The sequence below is a fragment of the Protopterus annectens genome, chromosome 6.part0, assembly GCF_019279795.1.
Source record: "Protopterus annectens isolate FY-2018-M chromosome 6.part0, PAN1.0, whole genome shotgun sequence".
Classification (NCBI taxonomy): Eukaryota; Metazoa; Chordata; order Ceratodontiformes; family Protopteridae; genus Protopterus; species Protopterus annectens.
The window spans coordinates 1,365,036,596-1,365,059,050 of record NC_056737.1 but is presented as its reverse complement, the minus strand read 5'-3'; the positions used below and the strand labels follow the sequence as shown (position 1 = coordinate 1,365,059,050).

Below are 22,455 nucleotides of genomic sequence, written 5' to 3'. Positions count from 1 at the left end.
GGAAGAGGCATTCAGGGCACCTGGTCCACAAACCAAAAGCATCTACATATCAGTCAGAAAGAGATGCTAGCTGTTCAAAATGCCCTGACAGCCTTCAAGGACCTACTTCATCCGGGACAACTACTGATAAAGACAGACAACACCATGGTCATGTGGTACATAAACAAGCAGGGGGGCACTCATTCTTATCGCCTGTGCAGACTAGCCATGGCTTTATGGGACACAGCATTGACTTACCAAGTTCATCTGCAGGCACAATTCCTGCCAGGAAAGGAAAATACTCTGGCAGATGAACTAAGCAGAAACCTCATGGATCCCCATGAGTGGCACCTAGATCCACAAGTCTTCAGCATGATAACAAAGAAATGGGGACCCCCAGACATAGATCTATTTGCCTCCCCTCAAAACAATCAACTTAAAGTATTCTGCACAAGGACTTATCACAGTCAAGCTTGGAAAGTGGACGCCTTATCTTTCAGCTGGACAAACCTATCAGTATATGCATTTCCTCCAGTGCCTCTCCTCCCCAAGGTACTCCTAAAGGTCAGGCAAGAGAAACCAAAAATTATTCTGATTGTCCCAGACTGGCCACACCAGTACTGGTATCTGATCTTAAAGAACTTGTCCCAGTGCCCAGCCTGGACCTTACCTCAAATACCTCATCTACTGTACCAGCAAAACAATCAGATTCTGCACAGCCAACTCAGTACCCTAAACCTGGCAGCATGGCGGATAATGTAGCCATACAAACCACACATCTCAGTAAAGCTGTGATGGATGCCATTTTAGAAGCCAGAAGACCTAGTACTAGAAAATCCTATGCTGGGAAATGGAAGAGATTTTGTGCTTGGAACCAAGCTCAAGGAACCGATACAGCTGTCCCAAATAGTCCTCAGATTTTGCAATACTTAACTGAGATGCTAGACAAAGTCCTATCTTTTTCATCAATTAAAATCCATGCCTCTGCCATTTCGGCTCATTACAATACAGAGCCACCAATCTTTTCTCATCCTTTATTAAGGCAGTACCTCAGAGGAGCCAAAAACTTAAGGCCTCCAAGGAGAATGCCAATACCTGCATGGGACCTCAATTATGGCTTGGAAAAACTCACCTTACCTCCTTTTGAGCCAGCTGCTACTGCGGATATAAAGTTCTTATCTTGGAAAACAGCTCTGCTCCTAGCAATAACTTCTGCAAGATGAGTTTCAGAGCTACAGGCTCTCATGGCTGTGGAACCCTTTATCATTTCCAGACAGGGTCTCTCTGAGAACAAACCCTACTTTTATGCCTAAGGTGGTATCCAGTGTAGCCCTTAACCAAACAATTCATTTGGCAACTTTTTATCCAAATCCACAGAACAAAGGGGAGAAAATTCTTCATTCATTGGACGTACACAGACAACTTAGATTCTACTTGGACAAAACTAAAGTTTTCAGAAAAACAGAATAATTACTAGTGGCATATGCCACAGCATCACAAGGAAAGGCAGAGTATTTCAAAGTGGATAGGTCACTGCATTTGTTCCTGCTACTCACACCATGGCAAACCAGTGCCTAAGGGCATTAGGCCACATTCAACCAGAGCTGCAGCCACTTCTGCAGCCTTTCTCAGGGGGAGTACCAACCAAAGACATTTTAGAGGCTGCTAATTGGAGTTCAGTGCATACCTTTACAAAACATTACAATCTGCCTCTTTACTCTAAATCCAGGGCAGGCTTTGCCACTGCAGTTCTGCAGGGCCTCATAGCCACTCCAAATGCTGTTTAGCTCCAGCCCCCCAACCATAGCTTTGGGACTCAACCCAAATCTAATGACTGCAACAGTGAAACACGAAGAACATAGTACAGTTGTGTACACTTACCATAAATGTAGATGTTCGAGTGTATTCACTGTTACAGTCCAGTTTACCCACCCGCCATCCCCCTTATTTTTGCTGGTACTTCTCTTTTCTTCTCTATACAAACTAGGTAGTGTATTTGCTTATAGATGAAGATAAAGCTTATTTTTGGTGCATGTATGTTTTATTTACATACTTTCAGCCTACCCTTTTGGGGGCACCTGACATCTGGGGCAAGAAAAACTGAATAAAATGGCGTCGGCTGCATCTTTTATACCCATGACAACCTGATGTCCAGGAAGAGGCGACAGCAACTGACGCAGGACCCAAGACTTTGGAATTCAGGCCGACTGAGGGCAACCTGCCAGCAGGATAACCCAAATGTAATGACTGCAACAGCGAATACACTCGAACATCTACATTTATGGTAAGTGTATACAACTGTACTTTCCCCATTCAGATGTCCAAGTTGCATTTGAATTGGGTTACAGAGGAACTCTGGTTCACATGTATGCAGAGCCTGTTCCAGAGAAGGGGTAGTCTCCGCGATACATACCTGTTTGTACAGCAGGTCATTTTTATATCACAGGCAAAGAGTAAGTCTTTAGGATGGTAATTCTGGTGCTGTTTGTTTTGTGAATATGTAGGAGGTCCATCAGGGTGGAGTCTGACAATACCTTGGATGCCAAATGTAGATCTTCCTTTAACAGCCTGTAGGAGACGGAATATATGGATAGGGCCTTATGGTGGTCTGCATAGTGCATGTTATGCCCTGTATTTTTTTAGTGAGTAAGCTCTGTGAATGTTGTAGTTGTTGGATATGCCTGGTTAGGTACATACCAAAGGGGGCATTTTACTCAATGATGGGTCTGATGAATGCTGAATACAGTGAAACAATGACCTCCTTGGAGCTAGATTCCATGTCTTTGTTTGTAAGTTGCACAACATAGAATGATTTCTCACTACTTTAAACATGTTAGTCAAAGGCTAGATTACTGCTATGTGTGTCCCCAAGTCCCTAATTACTGTGCCAACTCTTAAGGGTGCGTTTTCAATATGATAGTTACCAGGGGTGTATGACTTCCTGAAGGATACTACTATGACTTTCTCTGAATTTAGTTTTAGTCTGTGGCTCTGACATTGGTTAACTGTCTGTTTCAGTCCATCATGAAGAACATTTGTGTTGGTCAGTGGATTCTATGAGTGCTCCTGATTTTCAATCATCTGCAGATTTAGTCAGCCAAAGGCCCTTGACATTGGTCTTGACTTTAGAGACGTCTCCCCCATTTGTGGAATAGACTCCCTCTCCATGTCAAGCAGAGTACCTCACTAGCCCTCTTTAAGTGGAACCTGGATGACTGGATTGTAAACAAAAAATACCCCCCTGGAATCCCACCTGTGTCTGTGCTGGACAGGGGAAACAGGTGCTGACTTTGAGGGAACATGGGCAAAATTCTTGGCTAGGCTTATAAGGGCCTCTGGGCCAATAGCCTAGTATCATCCTATGAACCTATGAAAAGCCTAAAAGGAGCGGTACTAGGACTAATTCCTGAAGGACTACACTTGTGACTGGTCTCTTTGTAGAGGTGGACTTCCCAGTTCTAACTTCCTGGGTCCTGTCTGTGAGCCAGCTGGCTATCCACCGGGTGACATAAAGGTTTATATCTAACCTCTTGAATTTGTCAACAATGCCTGAGTGGGGTATTGTGTCAAATGCCTTGGCCAGGTAAAGGTAGACAGTGTGAACCATTTTGCCTTCATCCATTGCTTAGATGAGCTTCTCAAAGAAATCCACCAGATTAAGTAGGCATGACCTGCCCTTGAAAAAAACAAATTGGGTTGGGTCCAGAGTCTGGAGGTTTCCTATGCCATTACTGATTAGTTTTATGATAATTCCTTCCATGGCTTTGCATATGACACTAGTGAGAATTATGGGTCTGGAGTTTCCAGGATGTCTTGATGACACACCTTTGAGAACAGAGATGACTATTGCTGTTCTCCATTTGTGAGCCATGAAGCTTGTTTGGAAGATGCAGTTAAATAGCAATTCAAGACTGCCTGATAGGTCATGTTTCATGCTATTTAGAAGGCATCCTGGGATACTGTCTGGGCCCACTGATGCAGTGTTCTTGTCTTTAGAGAGAGCACTGATGACCTGTTCCCTATTGATAGTAGGACAGAGTTATATTTGATGGTATTTCCTGAGGGGAGGTTGAGGGGATGAGAGGGGTAAAGTTAGAGCTGAATTTATTGGAGAGTAGATTTGCTATATCTTCTGGATCAGTATAGGTGGGTCCATTAGCAGTGATCACTGCACACAATTGTGTATTGCCTTTGAGATTGCAGACATAGCTAAAGAATGCCTTATAATTGTCTTTGCCCATGGAGGCCAATTTTACCTCAAATTTGGCTTTGGTAGACTTTGTCTTATGATTTGTTTGTTTAGTTTGCTGAGGGTGCTTTTTTCCTCCTGGGTGCTACACCTCCTAATATTTGCCATGATTTTCTTCCTTCTGTTGTAAAACCTGTTGATGCTGTGTGTGATTCCACCAGGATAGCTTGTTTTTGAATTAATTCTGTACTTCATTCTGGTGGGTATAGTTGCCTCTATGCAGTTATTAATATTTCTGTGCACCGTCTATTTACCTTGCTCACGGGTTTGATAGATACTTTCTCCTTTTATATGCTGCTCATTCTAATACAGTTCTAAGTCAGATGTCTATCCTCATCATTTTACCAAATGTCCTACCAGAAGTTTGAACTGAAATGTATAACATTTTTTTGAGGCTAAGCTAGTCACAGGTTCTTATGATTCAGCTGTACTTCATGGTATTGGCCAGTGGTCATTTTCTCCTTTGAATTTATGTACAAATTAAAATCCTATGGCACAGACATGAAGGACCAGATCAAAAAAATTGCTGTTAGTGTAATTCTGTCCTGATTACAAAATACTTTCTATCAGTGTAAGTGACTTACTTCAGTTTAAAGCCTATCTATGAACAGGCTTACTCCTGGGGCCAGATTACAAATGACCTACTGTCAGCATAAGTGGCCACTTACAGTGAGAGCAAGCCTTTTGGAATCTGGCCCAAAGACTTCCGTCTGGTCTTAGGATGTGTGGTTATCCATGATCAAGATGAATTTCATGATTTTTATGACAGTTCTTTTATAGTTTAGCAGGCAGTTACCTCTGGGAGAGCTGAAGGTAACGTAGCATGCAATGGCCTCTCAGAATTCTAACCAGGATTACGCATTCAGTCTGAGTCCTTCAGTGTTTTAGGCCATGGGATCATTATTCCTAATCTACTAGTATGATATGCCTTCACTACATACTTACATATTTATATACAGCTGAGTTATTGCTGTAGTAGACTGTGGAGAAGCTGTGTAGGGGAGCTCAACACTTGTTTGTACTTAGTAAGCAGTTGCCTGTTTATGTATTTTTAACGTCTGCATGCAGACTCTTATCCATATTCCTGTCCTACGTTTACTGTATTTTCTGTGGTACTGATTTGACCAAGGACTTTTATTACCAAAGATGAAACCTTTCTCTGTGATTCCTTCCATAGTATCTCAAGAAAACGTGTTCCACGTGTTAGCATTGATTCACCTCCATCTTATTTTTAATGTCCAGAGTTCCCCTTCTTGTTTTCAAAATTTGTACATCTAGTAGGCATCATTGCATATGGCATGTAGTTGTAGAGCTTGAATGATTGTGTCAAACCCTGTCTACAGTTATTTCTTACTTTTTCTCATAGTAGGGCCTACATATCCTGCACATCAGTACTTTCTGAATGACATTCATCTTTGGATTTCATTATATTTCTTTATTGTACTGACATTCTAAAGTAACCTAAGCATTGCACAACATTAAGAAAAGACAATGCAATACTTTATACAGCCAGGCTAAAAACACAGATATGACAAAAAAGGGAGACATTGTTATAAATCATATTAAAACTGAAAATAGCTCCAGGTGTAGGGCTTAAAAATGTATCTTTTAAGAAGTCTTAAATCATATGCCTGAATCAGGAGGTGTAGTTGATTTCAGAGCTAACTAGGCTAAAGACAACTATCAGCTCTGTGGCATAAATGGATTCAGCTCAGATTATGACCCAGTTGACCTGGTTTCAGTCACCACTTGGGGAGGGTGGGTGTGAGAGGCCATTGTCAGCATTACCCATTGGAGGGGGCAGTCCATGCTGCTGTGATGCTGACTCTTTCTGTGAAGTGGGACTACAGTGTCTAGTATGCAGACTGGGGATATGCACTTAGCTCTGCCAGGCTGCAGTAGGTAGTAGCCTTCTGCAGGCAGGTACAGGTGTATGTATATCCCCATAGAAGAAAGGAATTGCAGGCCCTTGCACAAGTGATGATGCATATTACCCACTTGGGTGGTGGGTACTTAAGCAATTATCAGAAACTCCTGTTTGTGGAATGAAACAATGGTTTCCCACAATTCTCTCTTGCCTCAAAGGAGAACAGATGGGCTGATCAGTAATTCAATGATTGGTGTTTGTCAGGTATTTGAAGAGAAACATACAAAAAAGGCAACTTCTAAAAACGTTTAAACTATTTAAGTCATGTCCTCAAAAATGCTAGCAGACTCTCTTCTGATGACCTGAAGGGCTTAGCTGCAACAAAGGGAACCAGGCATTCTTTCAAATGAAAAAGATTTATGTTGTTTAGGGTCCAGAAGGTAAAAATATCTTCAATGCAGACCTGGCAGCAGCCTAGAAATCAGTGCAAGGTGTCATAGCAGAGATGTAATACAATATGGTTTTTCAGTTAGTAGTCTTGCTGTGGAATTTTGTATCATATACAGCCATACCTACTCTTAGCCCAAAAGCCCAAGGTAAAAGTACAGTGCAGTAGTCTAAGCAAGAGTCTACTAGTGTAGGAATCACTACCTTAAGGTCAGATGTTGTAATATAGTTCTCGATCTGGGCAGTATTCTTTAGATGTAATTGCAGTAGACCCTTCTGTTTAAGTCATTCATGAGGACTTTTTTTGACATTATGAACCTTAGCCACAAAATTGCAGTTTATGCCCCCTTTAATAAAAAGTGGGGAAGGAAAGAATGAGCTGAATAGACAGTGGTACGCCAGTATTATCGTGGCCATAGCAGGAATGAGCTTCAGTTATCTATTTGTCTTTCACTGAAGGACTGACTCCAAGTTGTCTTTGAGACTGCTGAAGCGTATGGACTCTCACACTGAATGCATAACCCTGGTTAGATTTCTGAGTCTTATACCCAGTTCTTTGGCAGACAGAGATAAAGTTCTGACTGTGACCCAGACAACCCAGGGTCAGCTACTAATCTGGGTTTTGGAGGAGCTGGCAGGAAAGTGTGGGAGTGGGCAGTTAATGTTGGCTTGCCTGCGCTTGGATGGGGGGAAACTCTTATCTCCTGCAGAACTGACACCAGGTAGAGCCAAGTTCTGATAGCAAGTGCAGCATAAAGAGCTGGGCATAGCCACCAGTAAAATAGAGTGTGAGAATCGTAATGGGCACTGGGTATGTGCAGAAGTGCATGTATCAGAAGGGACATGCACTATGGACTCCCATGTTTACAGTTGATGCAAGAGAAAGGTATGGCACAGGAAGATCCATATTGGCTGCAGACAAAAGCCACAAACAACCAGCTGTCCCCCAAAGAGAACAAGTGGGACATCTGGGAAAAAGGACTTTTGGATCTTGTGGCATAGGTCTTACCTTTAGACGTTTCACTGTGAAGATTGATGTTCTTTGACCATTACCTTCTCACTGAAGTAATGTTCTTTTAGTGTTTCCATGAAAGAGTCATAGGCCCTACCTATGTCTAGTTACATTATATTGTTTAATGGATTAGAATGGTTCCTATGTAAAAGACCAAATAACATATGACCAAAACTTAAGAGATTGCTTTTGAAATGCCTGAGTAAACTGCATTCCAAAGTTCAGAATGTAGGCATAGTGTTAACAGACTTATGTAAAAGAACCCTTCAAAATTTTTAACAAAGAAAAAAAATAATGTGGGGGATAAGCCACCTCCACCCCCACATATAGGTAGCTGTGTCCTTCACAATGCCACTGCTTTAATATTATAACTCCCAAGGTCAGATGTTATAAAGAAAAAAAAATTAGTCTTCTAGTAAAACTGAATATTCCCTGTTCCCCAGTTTAAGACCAGAGTTAGAATGTTTAGGATTTTAAAATGTGGGGCACTGTAATATGACTTGCCAAAAAAAAAAAACATAGTTTACTTATGACCCTTTTTTTTGTTTGATCTACAGGATCAACCCAGTGGATGCCCTTCCCACAGCCAATTGACCTATTTGTTCCTCCATTGGGATGAGAGTCCTATAGTGAATCATGAGTCAGAGCTGGCCAATCTTCAGATCCTGTAGATTTTCCTATTTTGTCCTCCCCCCCCCCCACCAGCAGCTATAAAGATCTGCTGCAGATGCATCAGGAGTTGCTTTTGGACTTCTGCCCATGCCCATCCTCTTGAACAACTGCACACCATTTGCAGCACACCAAGTATGCTAGAATCTTCATGTTGCAGTGATACACTTGCATTCCTGCAGGTCAGTGCAATGAGCCAAGCTGCCACCTATCTCCCAAGATGGGTGAACCAGCAATGATCCACTTACTCCTATCGTCCTGCACATGCTCCCTCCTGTGCCAGTACTACTTGTCCAACACAAATTATCTTGGGTACAGTAAGGGATTTATCCCTCTAAGCCTTAGGGCCTGGTTGTTAGTTTATGATTTTTGTTCTTTAAGATCATGGACCTGTTATTAATGTTTATGGTTCTGTACAGCCCTCCTTGTGCTTTTATAGTTTTATTCTCCTGTTGCAGTAGCAGCATTAAGAATAGAAACTTGTTTTTATAGAAGCTACAAGTGTTCCTAAAAACCAGCTTTGATGGTAAAGTCCAGTGTACTACATATGCTCTATAATGATGTTTACAATTATTATTTTAACTGGTATGCCTTGTGAATGCAAATAAAACAGGCTGAAGTAGGGAACAAGTCAATGTTAAAAACTAATAAAACAGTACTTATTACTGTAAGTCACAAGCGTGATTAGCGTACAGTCTACACTGAAGTGACATCATGAATCCAGATCATCTTGCTACTTTGCCCATCTTTTCCCACCACTAATTACACATCCAAAATCCCATCCCTTTGCCTGAACTCCATAATCCTACCTCTGAAACGCTTCTGGCAATTTTGTTGACACCCCTCTCTGAACTACAAGAAACAATAGTCTCAGAGTAGTTCATAGTGTTAGTTTCTGACTATGGATTAGTTCTTAGAACTGAGCATGGATTCCTTTAAAAAAGCACAACTGTATCTGCCCATATAACTCCATATAAGGGGCTAAGGACAAAGGTGAATTTGTCAGGGTTGTGGTTATTGACCTCACCAACACATTTGATTTAGTCTCACATTACACACCTCTGTCTCATCTCACTACACTGGGGCTAGACTGCTTTATCATTTCAGTGGCCTGTATACGTAATCCGTTAGACAAGTAATTGAAAACCACCTGTCCTGTCCTGCTCCACATCAGTTATCCATTAATCAACCATTATATACCGAGCTGCAGGGACAACTTTATAAAGACAAACTTTCAATTTATAATGCTACCTTTTGTCTACCTGGGAAAACCATGTTTTCATGTGCTATCTATGAATTTCATGCGTGTTTCACTTTCAGTCCACTGTCAGTGATTTTTAGAAACTAAAGCCATTCTTGGAATTTTAAAGACTAAAAAAAAGATTCTTTTTGGCAATATGCCTTGATTAAAAAGTGTAGGTATAGACTGGAGCATGCATGAACCTAACTCTGCAACTATTCAGTAAGCTTTGGAATAAAAATATGTGGGACTTTGGCACAAAAAAAAATACAGAAGACTTCATAGTACTGAATATTGTTACAAAGTCTCAGCTCCATCCATTCATCCATAACCTCTTTTTCCCATTTTGCAAATGGGTCGGGGTGTCACTTCAACAGTGACAATCACCTAGATCCAAGATTTACATAACTGGGGTCGCTAGCCCTGCCGAGGTAGTTCTTCCACGCCACACATTCACATGCACACTCAAACCTTTGGTCAATGTCCAATCCACCTACATCTCCAAAGCAAAAAAGAGTTAAAAAACAAATGAGGAAAATGTGCATTACCCCTACACCAGGAACGTAATCCAACAGAATGCCAAAGCAGTGAAATTCAAAAAGTAGTTCTTGGACTAAAGGGACAATAAAATTATGAAAATCTGAAAGGAAATACAAAGTTTACATTTTTGCAGAGGAGAAAGCCTTCTCTGCTCTTTGGGTAGGGGGTTTTGCCTCCCTCACCCCTCCCAAAACACTTGCATTGTAACTCTTAAGACAGCACTGATCTCTCGAAAGGAGAAGTATATGCATTCCTGCCTTCCTTGAGCTAATGTGAGCTTATAGCTGGCATTTAGTCGTAGGAAGATATGAAAGTTCATTTTCATGAGGAGTGCATGGGAGTCTGCCACTGCAAACATGTAACTCTGTATTTCCATTTTTGTTTTACGTAATGCAGATATTGCTTCTTTTGACAATATGTTGAGGCTGTAATTTAGTAAAGGTTCATTCTCTGTGTTGAATTTGTCAGATTGCACTTGCATAGTAAAAAGTAAATCCTTTACAGTAAACTCCTTTACAAAAACTCAGACTATGCCTCTTAATTTGTAGGTAGGTATACCACATCTTCGTCAAGACATCATTGCATCACTCTATGACTAAATGTCTTCTCTTAACAGAAAGATGTACAATTTTATTTGGAGTACTTGTCTTCAGACTTCTCTATTTGTCTGTGTTCCAATCTAGTAAGGTAGTTATGATTTCACTTCTTTCACACCTAGGTTCCACAGATGACATGTTTCATGTTATGTGGAATGAAACATTTTAACTCTGGGAACTCAGTACAGAATACTGTCTCATAATCTCTTACCCTTCTTACCTTTACATCTTTCTACTTTGCTTTTAAAATCTTCTAGATATTACCAAATGAAGCTGTCTAATTTCTCAAAGATGATGCCTTAATACAAGCAAAAAGGTTTAGCTTTTGTTATCATTTGAAGGGGGTACAATATTTATCAGCCTAGGAAGATATGATCAACAGACCATGATAATTCATGAAGGATAGTCTGCACCAGTCCCCTGTAGACCTTCAAATATTGGCTAGAACATTGTCTGCCCCATAGTGCCTTTTTTTGGGGCAATGCCAACCAGATAAACATATCAACATAATGAAACAAGCAAAGGAAAATACAAAGGTGCTACTACTCAATGCTAGGAGCCTAAAACACTCATTCATAATCACCAGCAAAAACAATACTCCTCTAGAAATAGTCTCTGACACTAAACTACTAGGAGTACTTATAGATGATCAACTAAAGTTCGACAAACATTTACAAGTAAATATCAAAAAACCCACAAAAACCTTGGTATGATATACCGCCATAATCGTTCTCTCTCTCCTTCCACTAGGCTCATTCTAGCCGATACTTCTTATCCCGTCCCTCCTATATATGGTGCATCTATCCTCACAACCTGCAGTCCTCCCTCAAAACAAAACTCTTCTCTTGCTATAACAAGATATCAAAATTTGCGGCAGGTCACAGACCCATTTCTCACCATTGTAATTCTCTCCAACAACTAAACTGGCTTGAGCTACCTGACCTCCTCACTTATATCCAACTCATCCAAGCACACACACTCATTTACAACCCCTCTCTTTACCTTTGAAATGCATGAGCCAGAATGACTTCTAAGATCTAATTCCCAAAAACTAATTAAATTGCACAAACCCACACGTCCAGCTGGGAATCACCTAATGTCCTTCTCTCTTGCTCGCCTCTGGAATTCTCTACTATCTCCATCAGTCACCAGCAGTCTCTCCTCATTTAAAACCTTGTTGCACTCACTCCTAACTTCACAATGGAAGTGCTCCTGCTCCCATCCTACCTAATCCTTCTAATACCACTTCCTACTCTCCTTGAACTAAATATGCCATCACTGCCTCCTATAGTTCCACAGCTCTATTGAATTATTGGACCGATACTTAAGAGTTACCCTATGCTGCTACTTTTGTAAAAAAAAAAAAAAAAAAAAAAAAAAACTGTTTTTATTGCTGTTTAATGAACTATACTGGTGTATTCTGTCATTGTTAACCTTTTCTTATCATATTTACATTGTATTCCTATGAGATAATCTGTAATGTATATATGCAATGTGTATTTTTGTATTTTTCTGGAGCTTTTCTCCCCGGGACTCCATTGAAAATGGGCTTCTTGTGGCCCAATGGACTATCCTGGCAAACAAACTGCAAACAAAATAAAATAAATAAAAATAAAAAAATGAAACTTTACTCCTTGTTAACGTTCCTCACCTTGGTGAGTACAGATATCTGTCTAGTGACCAAGGCATGGTTTAAAATGATGGGGCGTACTCCAGCTTCCCAGATGCCTTCCACATATTTAGACAAGCTACTAAGCAAGAAGGGAAAAGGGTAGAGGTGTCTCAGTCTTCATCCAGAAGATACTTGCATGAAAACTGGTAAAGCAGCATGATGCCGTAGAGCTTCTTTGTGTCCAGCTCACCATCAGCAAAGTTCCTTACCATATTCTAGGTAGCTATAGATGACTTCCTATGATCCAGCATGCCATAGCACTTACTTATATGAAGTGGAGTCACTCAGGATTACATCTAATGCAATATTCCTTTGTGATGTCAACTATCCAGTTACAGACGGGGAAACATATACCACCACTAGTGTGTAAGCAGTGATTCCTGGGCTTTAACACAACCACTTTGAATCAACTAGTCAGAGTATTCACTAGGATAAGCAACGTCCTTGACCTTGTCCTCACAATATTGGAGAATTATGCTCCATTCTTTATGAAATATCCTCACTCATCAGATCCTACCAAAAATCAGTCTGCTTAGAAATAAAACAGTAACTTGAGTTCTTTGCTGCCCCTGGACATTTTTGAAAGTTCTTCAAGGCAAACTTACTCCTTCTAAACAATACCTTGGCAGGTTTCATATTCTTCAAACCCAGAAAACTCTACTGCTTATGTGGAAGCATACGCCGCTCAGATATATCAACATGTAAACAACTGCATAAAAGCAGTTGTATCAAGAAGAAACAAGCACAGGGCGAATCCTTAAAACAAACCTCCTTGGTGGAACCACTACATCAATAAGCCTTATAGCAAAAGGACGTTAATTGTGGCCAAAAAAAAAAAAAAGAAGTACAACACCCAATGTGTTAGAAAGTCCATCATTAAATTAAATAAGCAGCTTAGGAGTCTAAAACCACCAAGGCCAAATCTGAGGCAAAAATAGCCACCCAGGCTTAGGACAACCACAATGCCTTGTGCTGCACCTGTAATCTCAAAAGTGCTATTGTAGCAGTGTGCTGAACTGATTGTGAACACCACCACTTATACTCAACCTGAAGCATTGTAAACCTGCTAGCCTATAAATTTAGCTCCAATTTCTCCCCCTTCACCCTCAGATATCTCACATGAAATATAAGAAACCAGTATGCCCCTGGCTGTCACATAGGATAAAGTCCTAGAAGCTCTCTCAAAAGCTAAAAGTACTGCATCTGTGTGTCCTGACATTATCCCTGGATGTATCCTCAGTAGCATGAAGTATAACCTACTGTACCCATGTCCCTCACAATGCAGTTCAACCTCAGCCTCCAAGTGGGATTTGTACCAACAACAGTCTCACTACTATACATGGGAGGACAGTCTACCAACCATAAGTCTGACCAGCCTTATATGTAAAGTCACAGAAAGATAAAGGGAATTAATAAGGGCATAGGAAACTTTCAAACAGTGTGACCTATCCCGATTATTTGGTTTTGTCAAATGTAGGTCATGATTACTTAACCTAGTGTACGTTTTCCATTTTTTGGGTGACTTTTTTGAAAATGGCAAGATGGTACACACCACCTATCTAGACCTGGCCAAAGCTTTTGACACAATATTCCTTAATAAATTAGGAATAGAACCTTATGTCACCCACTGTATTGACAACTGAGTCACAGATAGGCCAGAAAGAGACCAGCCATTAGTGGAGTCCCACAGAGTTTGATACTGGGGCCACCCGTTTTCGACACCTACTTCTCAGAATTCCAAGCAAATGTCAAGGGTCTTTTATGGACCAGTTTGTGGATGACTGCATGCTGGGAGCCATCACTTCATCCCCAAAAGACTCCCATCCTTCCTGATGGCTTGTTCCAAACAAATAACTGGTGCCTGAGTCATGGATTAATGCTAAATGCCAAAAAGTGCATGTTTATATCCAACTATCTAAGGAAACTATCACATTGATAATACACCCCCTAAGCGTTGATCCAGTAGTTGGAGATTTGGAAACATATAAAGACAATGGCATAGCAGGCAACCAATATGTGTCTACCATTATGAGGAAGTACTTCTATACTGCGCAACTTATAAGCAAGGAGAATAGCATGTCTGTGCAGAGATGTCATTGCCCCACTGTAATCAGCCCTCATCTGAGTCATCATTAAGTACAATGTCATTTTTGGTATGTGTAAGATAAATGTGGTATTCTGTGAAATGCAGCCATATTAAAGGAATGTGTCAGTAACCTTCAGTGAAGAGTACAGATAAGAATAAAATGTGCTAACAGAATGTGCTGTACATTAAGCACAAACAGGCTTTTGGTATTATTAGGAGATACTTCAGACACAGTGAGACAGTTAGTTTGTTAGGAGTGATAAGCAGAAAGTCTTGCAGTGCAGCCGACAGACGTTTGGTACAGGCATTCATGAGTGAGTGCAGAAGTCAGGCCAAATATCCAGCATTCAGGAGAAATGAAATAATTCTGAGTATAATGAGTGAAGAAGCTACAAACATAATTTAGTGCATTTTAGTTTATCAACACTGTTATTGGAGACAACAAAATTTGACATTCTGGGTACAGAATTTGTGGATGTAAACACAGACAAAATTTCAGAAATACTTTGAGGTTCACCTGACTTCTGCTGAATCCCAGCAAATGTGTGAAAATAGTTCATGTCAATCATGCATTAATTTATGATGCTGTTGTTTAGCTTGTCGGGGGAGGTGTCAGTTAATCTCATTTAACTATTTTACAGTTGACTAAAGGGATATTCTGGGTTCATTCTATTCTGAAAGTTTTCTTATGAAACTGACATGTTTTTTCACTGTTGAAAATGTATTTATTTATTTATTTTATTTTACATTTGTTAACTGGGAAAGTCCGACTGGACACATATCCATTTTCAGCGGAGGCCCGGGGAGAAAAGCTCCAATAGCATGACATACAAGAAATTTCAAAAGAATATCATACAGAGATAGGTTCCATGGAAACAAAAGTCAGGTACAGTTTGACAATTCATTTAGTAAAGTCAGCAGGTTAAGATTATACAGTAATCCAACAACAGGGTTTATATAGAATGTAAAATATAAACATAAAAACAATAAACCTTTTTTTTTTTCTGTCTAAATTACGAGTACTCTCAATATTTTTTTACAGAAATAACCGGTGGTTATTAACCTTTACAGAGAACGGAATTAGGGGACCTTTAGTAGAATCCTTGAACAAGGTATTGGTGCAAATTAACCTCGGGAGTAGCGTGAACAAAGCCAGTTCTTTGAGAAGTGGGTTCTCAGGAGTTAAATTGAATAGTGGAGGTAGTGGAGGTTATTTGGCTAGGTAGTGAGTTCCAGATTTTGGCAATAGTGCAGGCAAAGAGAGATTTTCCAGCATCATTTTTGTGTCTGATAATACTTATTAGGTTCTGAGAAGTAGATCGTAAGGCTCTGGTAAGGATGTGGGGGTTAATTAAATATTGTAGTGCAGGGTTTTTTTCTGGAAGGTAAAAGAGATTATGCCCTATTGTGAGTTGATTGAACAAAAGTAGTTGAGGTAGCTTGAGCCAATTGAGTTGGTTAAGGGCGAGACATTAGTGGGATTTGTATGAGGCTTCAGTAGCGAACTTGGCTATTTTGTTATAACAAGATTCCATTTTGTTCAGCTCACTCTGGCGGAGATTAGTAAGGATGGGAGAGGCATAGAGAATGATGGATAAGAGATGAGTTCTTGTAGTATTAGCTTTGGGTTTTTTTGTAATAAACTGTTTGTTCCAATAGAGAAGTCCTATTTTTTTATTAACTTTCTTAAAGGTTTGTGCTGTATGGCTGTCAGATTTGAGATTATTGTTTGTTTCTACACCTAACAGTTTAGTGTGTGCAGTTGGAGTGATTTGAGTGTTATCTTTGTAGTGAATGGTGAAACTTTTGTTGAGGGGGAGAGCATAACCTGGGCCAAAAAGAATTAATTTAGTTTTTTGGGGGTTTAAGAATAAGTTTGATGTTTGTGAACCATGTTTCGGCTAGAGTAAAAGTGTTTTGGGTGAGGGTTTGCAGTTCCTTTAATGTGGGGGTGGCACTTATAAGGGTGGTGTCATCTGCGTATTGTACTACTGATGCTGTGAGTGAGGAGGAATTGATTTGGTTGGTGAATAGTGAGAACAATAGTGGGCCAAGGATGGATCCTTGAGGGATACCTATGGATACTGGTAGCAGGGGGACAGCTGGTCATGCCATAGGACTGCTTGCTGTCGACCAGATAAGTAGCTAGTAAACCATGATATAGTGGAGGGGCTGAGGCTTAGGGTAGATAAAATTTGGAGAAGAATGTTATGGTCTGCCATTTCAAATGCTTTAGATAAGTCTAAGAAAATGGAAGATACAAATAGTCCCTTGTTTCTATTGTGGTTAACTATATTTGTAAATGATACTAATGTTGTGGTGGTGCTGTGGGATGGTCTAAAGTCATGCTGGGTTTGGAGATTAAGTTGCTTTGTAAGAGGTACTGAAGTAGTTGGGAATGCACAACTCTTTCTAATATCTTGGATAGAGGTGAGAGAATTGTGATTGGGTGGTAGTTGGTGAGTTCTAAGGAGTTGCCCTCTTTGTGCAGTGGAACAATATGTGCTGTTTTCCACAGGGTGGGGACTTTGAATTCTGCAAATAACCTGCTTATGAGGATGGACACGGGATAGGCTATGGCGTCTGCTGCTATCTGAAGGAATTCGGCTGGTAGGGTATCAGCTGCTAGTGTGGTTGGTTTGAGTTTATTAAGGAGCTTGGAAATTGCTTTAGTGGTTACAGGGAGTAGGGAAAAGTTGGTGGTATTGTTTTGAGTAGTAGGATGGGTTTTGCTAGTACCTGATATAGGGCTACTAGTGGTATTGAGGGCATTGGTAAGGGTTTGGACTGTTCTGGTAAAGAACTTGTTAAATTGTGTGGGAATGTTGTCATGGTTGTTTGGTAGTACTAGGGTCGGAGTAGTGGCTTTACCTGGGTGGATTATACCATTTATTGTAGCCCAAAATTTCTTAGGGTTATTGGCATATTTTTCCTGCATGTTTTTGTAGTATTTACTGTTGTCTAGTTTGATTTGTTTTTTGGCTTTGTTGCGAAGTTCTTGGTAGGTTTGCCTCAGTTTACCGGTTTTGTTCTTTTGGTATTGACTCCAGGACAGATCCCTCTCTTGCAGTCTCATAGTTAGCTTTCAGTCTCATAGTTCGGGAGGGGCAGATATATTTCCTTTCTGTTTTACCTGTTTATTATGACTAGGTAATGAACAGGGGTCTCGTTGGTCTTGTGTGCATTCATGTGAAAAGTAAAATTAATTAATAAAATCCAGAAATCCTTTCTGCCCAGCTGAAGTTGTACTTCTCACTTCACTTCTATCCCAGGTCTTTAAAGTACTCCTGTAAGTAACCCCTTAAAAAACATTACATTCAGTTCTCTACTTCTGTCACTGATTCACTCCCCTAATCCACTCATTTTATCTCACGCTGCCTTTTCAACTCCTCCTCTTTTTTCATCTAGTTCTGTTATGTGTTTATGTCTAGTTGCTCAATAATGAACTTGTTTTATTGTGTGTTGTAGTTAACCCTAATTACACTATCTTCCTGTATTTGCCCTGTACTCATTTGCTTTAGTTACTTTATTTAAAGTATTGTATTCTATTGTATTTATTTACAAGAGGATACAATATTTATCTTTGGATGTCCTTCCTGCAGCCACTATCATACCTGTCAACATTTTAAGACACTAGAAATACAACCTAGAGCAGAGTTAAGAGCAACATTGCTTACACTGTTTGTATACCACAGGTTATCACTAGAAATGATTTGCCTTCTCCCTGTAGCACAAAGAGTTTTTTTAATAGAAGCTGTAGAACAGTCTGGGATGTATGCCATTACTGAAAATATAACAATAAGCTTGGTGAAGCATTCCTTTTAAAATGAATAAAAATAATGTGCATCAGTCTACATCCTGCCTACTACAGTGATTTATCAGTTTCTTTTATGCTGTAGTGTTAATAGATTTCCTGAGCTCTAAAGGTATCACCCACTGCCCTCTTGCGCTCCCAAGTGTTTGTAGTTACATAGGTATAAAATACAATTGTTGTTTCTTTTGCTTGAAGTAAATGCTCTTATTCATTTGTCATTATGAAATATTTGTCTTCACATCTTTTTTAGGATTATCCATCTCTTGCACAACTTGGGGAGAAACTTGATGAGAACAACATCCATTTGATATTTGCAGTTACGAAAAACCATTATATGCTTTACAAGGTAATTATTACCAAATTTTATATATATATATATATATATATATATATATATATTTGTGCGTGTGTGTATAACATTTATGTGTGTGTATTTATCTAAATATATGTGTGTGTGTGTGTGTGTGTGTGTGTGTGTGTGTGTGTGTGTGTATATATAAAAATATAATTTTGGCCTGTACATCACAAAATTAGATTTTTGTGACAAAATAGTGAATTTAAAATTATTACATTATTACAAGTATTATGGTTAGTGACTTTTTGTTCATCAGAAACTGTACAATAATAATATAAATCATCTTATATCAACTTTCTAAGTGAATGCTGTCATTATTTTATAAGTTTTCCTTAATTTTGGTCCTTTGTTACTTATTTTTAACTTTGTCCCTGATTTTTAAATAAAATAGGTTGAAAAGTTTTGTAACATCAGGGCAGAGAAGTATATATATATATATATATATATATATATATATATATATATATATATATATATATATAGTTACTTCTAATGAAATTATAAATTAAACTGTGTACAAACTGACTTGTTTAGATATGAAAAAAATCCTAAAACTGCATGGGCTCCCCCTGCTTTTATGTGCAAAGTGCAGCCTGTACAGCAGTAGTGAGAAATTAAATGTAATTTTGATTTTTTAGATCTTCCTTGTTTATTACAGTATATACCAGAACATGGTATTAGAGCTGTATGCAGTACCTAGTAACAGCAGATGTGCAACAGTGGCTGTTTTGATTACAGTATATACCAGTGCATGGCGTTAGTGCTTTATGCAGTACCTAGTAACAGCAGATGTGCAGCAGTAGCTGTTTTGATTACAGTATATACCAGTGCATGGTGTTAGTGCTGTATGCAGTACCTAGTAACAGCAGATGTGCAGCAGTGGCTGTTTTGATTACAGTATATACCAGTGCATGGTGTTAGTGCTGTATGCAGTACCTAGTAATAGCAGATGTGCAACAGTGGCTGTTTTGATTACAGTATATACCAGCACATGGTGTTAGTGCTGTATGCAGTATCTAGTAACAGCAGATGTGCAGCAGTGGCTGTTTTGATTACAGTATATACCAGCGCATGGTGTTAGTGCTGTATGCAGTACCTAGTAACAGCAGATGGGCAACAGTGGCTGTTTTGATTACAGTATATACCAGCGCATGGTGTTCATTGGTTCATAGGTTCATACTAGGCTATCTGCCCTAGGGCATTTATAAGCCTGGCTTTCGCCACCCATTTTAAATTTATTTTGCTATGCCCTTTTTCGAGGTTAGTATACTGTGCCTCTGTCTAACAGTGACACAGAAGTGATACCCGGGGTAAACCTACGATCTCCCATCCACTCATCAAGATTCCTTTGAAGAGAGTCAATGAGGGACTCTGGAATAAAATCCCAGTCCAGGTTAGGCAGAGTGAAGGGAGCCTCTGGGTTATGAATTTGTCCCTCCAGCATGTCCTATTTATTTCAGTGCTGAGGTTCAAGTCTCTCGAGTGTGTAGCTCGATGGGATTTGGATTTTCTGAGGTGCAGCATATCCATTAATTCTGGGTTGGACATGGCTTTATACGTCAGGCACAGATCGCCTCTGAACAGGCGGTATGCCACTGAGTAGAGCTGGAGTTTCTTTAACCGGGCAGCATATGGCATCTGTTTGAGCCCTTTGATCCTCTTGGTGAGGTACTTTTGGGGTCTTTCCAGTTGCTGCAGGTGTCTGGTAAGGTACATCCCAAAAGGGGCATTGTACTCAATTATGGGCCTGATGAGGGATGAGTAAAGAGGCACGATGACCTCCCCTGATCTAGATGTGAATCCCTTCATGATTAGGTGGGCTATATAAAATGTTTTTCTAACCACTTTGGCCACATGGTTGTCAAATGAGAGATTGCTATCAACTTGGGTCCCCAGATCCCTAATTACTTCTGTACTTAATGGATTACCACCTATGTGGTAATTTGTGGGCACTTTGTTTTTGCAAAAGGGGATGACTGTACACATTTTGGCGTTTAGCTTCAGGCCGTGGCTCTGGCACCAGTTGTCTGTCTCTATGAGGCCCTTTTGGAGGATGCTTGTGTCAGCTGGAGAGTCAATTATGGCGCCCAGTTTGCATTCATCTGCGAACTTGGTCAGCCACAGTCCTTCCGTGTTGGCCTGTACCTCCGAGAAATATATACCGAACAAGAGAGGTCCCAGGACTGAGCCTTGTGGGACACCACTTGTAACTGGTTTGGAGTCTGACATGGCTCCAGCAATTCTAACCATGTGGGTTCTGTCCTTGAGCCAGTTTGCAATCCATCTAGTGACATAGGGGTTTATATTTAAGCTGGTGAGCTTATCTATAATGCCTGAGTGGGGTATTGTATCGAAGGCTTTTGCGAGGTCCAGGTAGGCTGTGTGGACCACCTTCCCCTCGTCAATGGCCTTGGTGACTGTTTCAAAGAAATCAACCAGGTTTAAGAGGCAGGATCTGCCCTTAACAAAGCCAAACTGGGTAGAATTCAGTGTCTGTAGGTCCCCAATATCTTTATTTATGAGGTCCATGATGATCCTTTCCATAGCTTTACAGACCAAGCTAGTCAGGCTTATGGGGCGATAGTTTCCAGGATCCATTGAGGCACCACATTTATGGAGAGGGACCACTGTTGCTGTACTCCACTCTTTGGGCACATATCCTGTAGTAAGGCTAAGATTGAACAGTAGTTTTATGTTTGGGTTTAGCTCTTCTTGTAGTTCATGTAGGACGCAGCCCGGGACACCATCTGGTCCCATTGATGCTGTGTTTTTTGCTTTGGAGAGGGCGGCTCTTACCTGAGCATCTGAGGGGGGCAGCACTCTGCTGGGATAGATATTTGCTCTTTTGGTGGGGAGAGGGGGGAGAAGTTTGCGCTGAACCTGTCAGCTAGAATGTTGGCAATGTCTGTGGGTTCAGTGTATTTTTTGTCATTTTGGACTAATTCTGAGCATATCTGGGAATTACCACCCAGGTTCCTAAGTTAGTGTTAGTGCTGTATGCAGTACCTAGTAACAGCAGATGTGCAGCAGTGGCTGCTTTTATTACAGTATATACCAGCGCATGGTGTTAGTGCTGTATGCAGTACCTAGTAACAGCAGATGTGCAGCAGTGGCTGTTTTGATTACAGTATATACCAGCGCATGGTGTTAGTGCTGTATGCAGTACCTAGTAACAGCAGATGTGCAACAGTGGTTGTTTTGATTACAGTATATACCAGCGCATGGTGTTAGTGCTGTATGCAGTACCTAGTAACAGCAGATGTGCAACAGTGGCTGTTTTGATTACAGTATAATACCAGCGCATGGTGTTAGTGCTGTATGCAGTACCTAGTAACAGCAGATGTGCAGCAGTGGCTGTTTTGATTACAGTATATACCAGCGCATGGTATTAGTGCTGTATGCAGTACCTAGTAACAACAGATCTGCAGCAGTGGCTGTTTTGATTACAGTACATACCAGCGTATGGTGTTAGTGCTGTATGCAGTACCTAGTAACAGCAGATGTGCAGCAGTGGCTGTCTTGCTTATTTTCTCCTTTGGAACAAAGCCAAGAGACCAAGAACAGCATGCTGTGAATGGAAATTTTAGTTTAAATACATAGTAAGAGCTACTTAAAAAAACAAAAACTTACTCAAGTTCCTTAAAAAACATGGCATGTGGAATGTGCTCACTCTTACAGCACATTACAGTGTGCAGGGAATTCTGTCAAAGTGTACTATTAAAGATAGCTGCTTCCAGTCACTAAAGCTAAAAAAAATATTTTTTTAAGATGTTGTAATGTTTCTGCAGTAGTCAAAATGGTTGGAGTTCATTATTAGGTCATATATAGGTTATTACCAAATTTGAGGCCTTGTGGCTTTCGAGAGGTTTGATCACATTTGTCTCATACTGAAGTTTACATGTAACCATAACATCATGTTATTCCTTTTT

At 40.2% G+C, this 22,455-nt stretch overlaps 1 protein-coding gene across 1 annotated transcript in view; it reads left to right on the top strand.

Annotated features, from left to right (window-relative positions):
* ITGB5 (integrin subunit beta 5) overlaps window positions 1–22,455 on the top strand; it is a 1,724,339-nt gene that overhangs the window by 731,301 nt on the left and 970,583 nt on the right. The window contains exon 7 of the mRNA XM_044074928.1: window positions 18,422–18,517. Coding sequence (XP_043930863.1) covers window positions 18,422–18,517 — 96 coding nt within the window. The remainder of the gene's footprint in view (window positions 1–18,421; window positions 18,518–22,455) is intronic.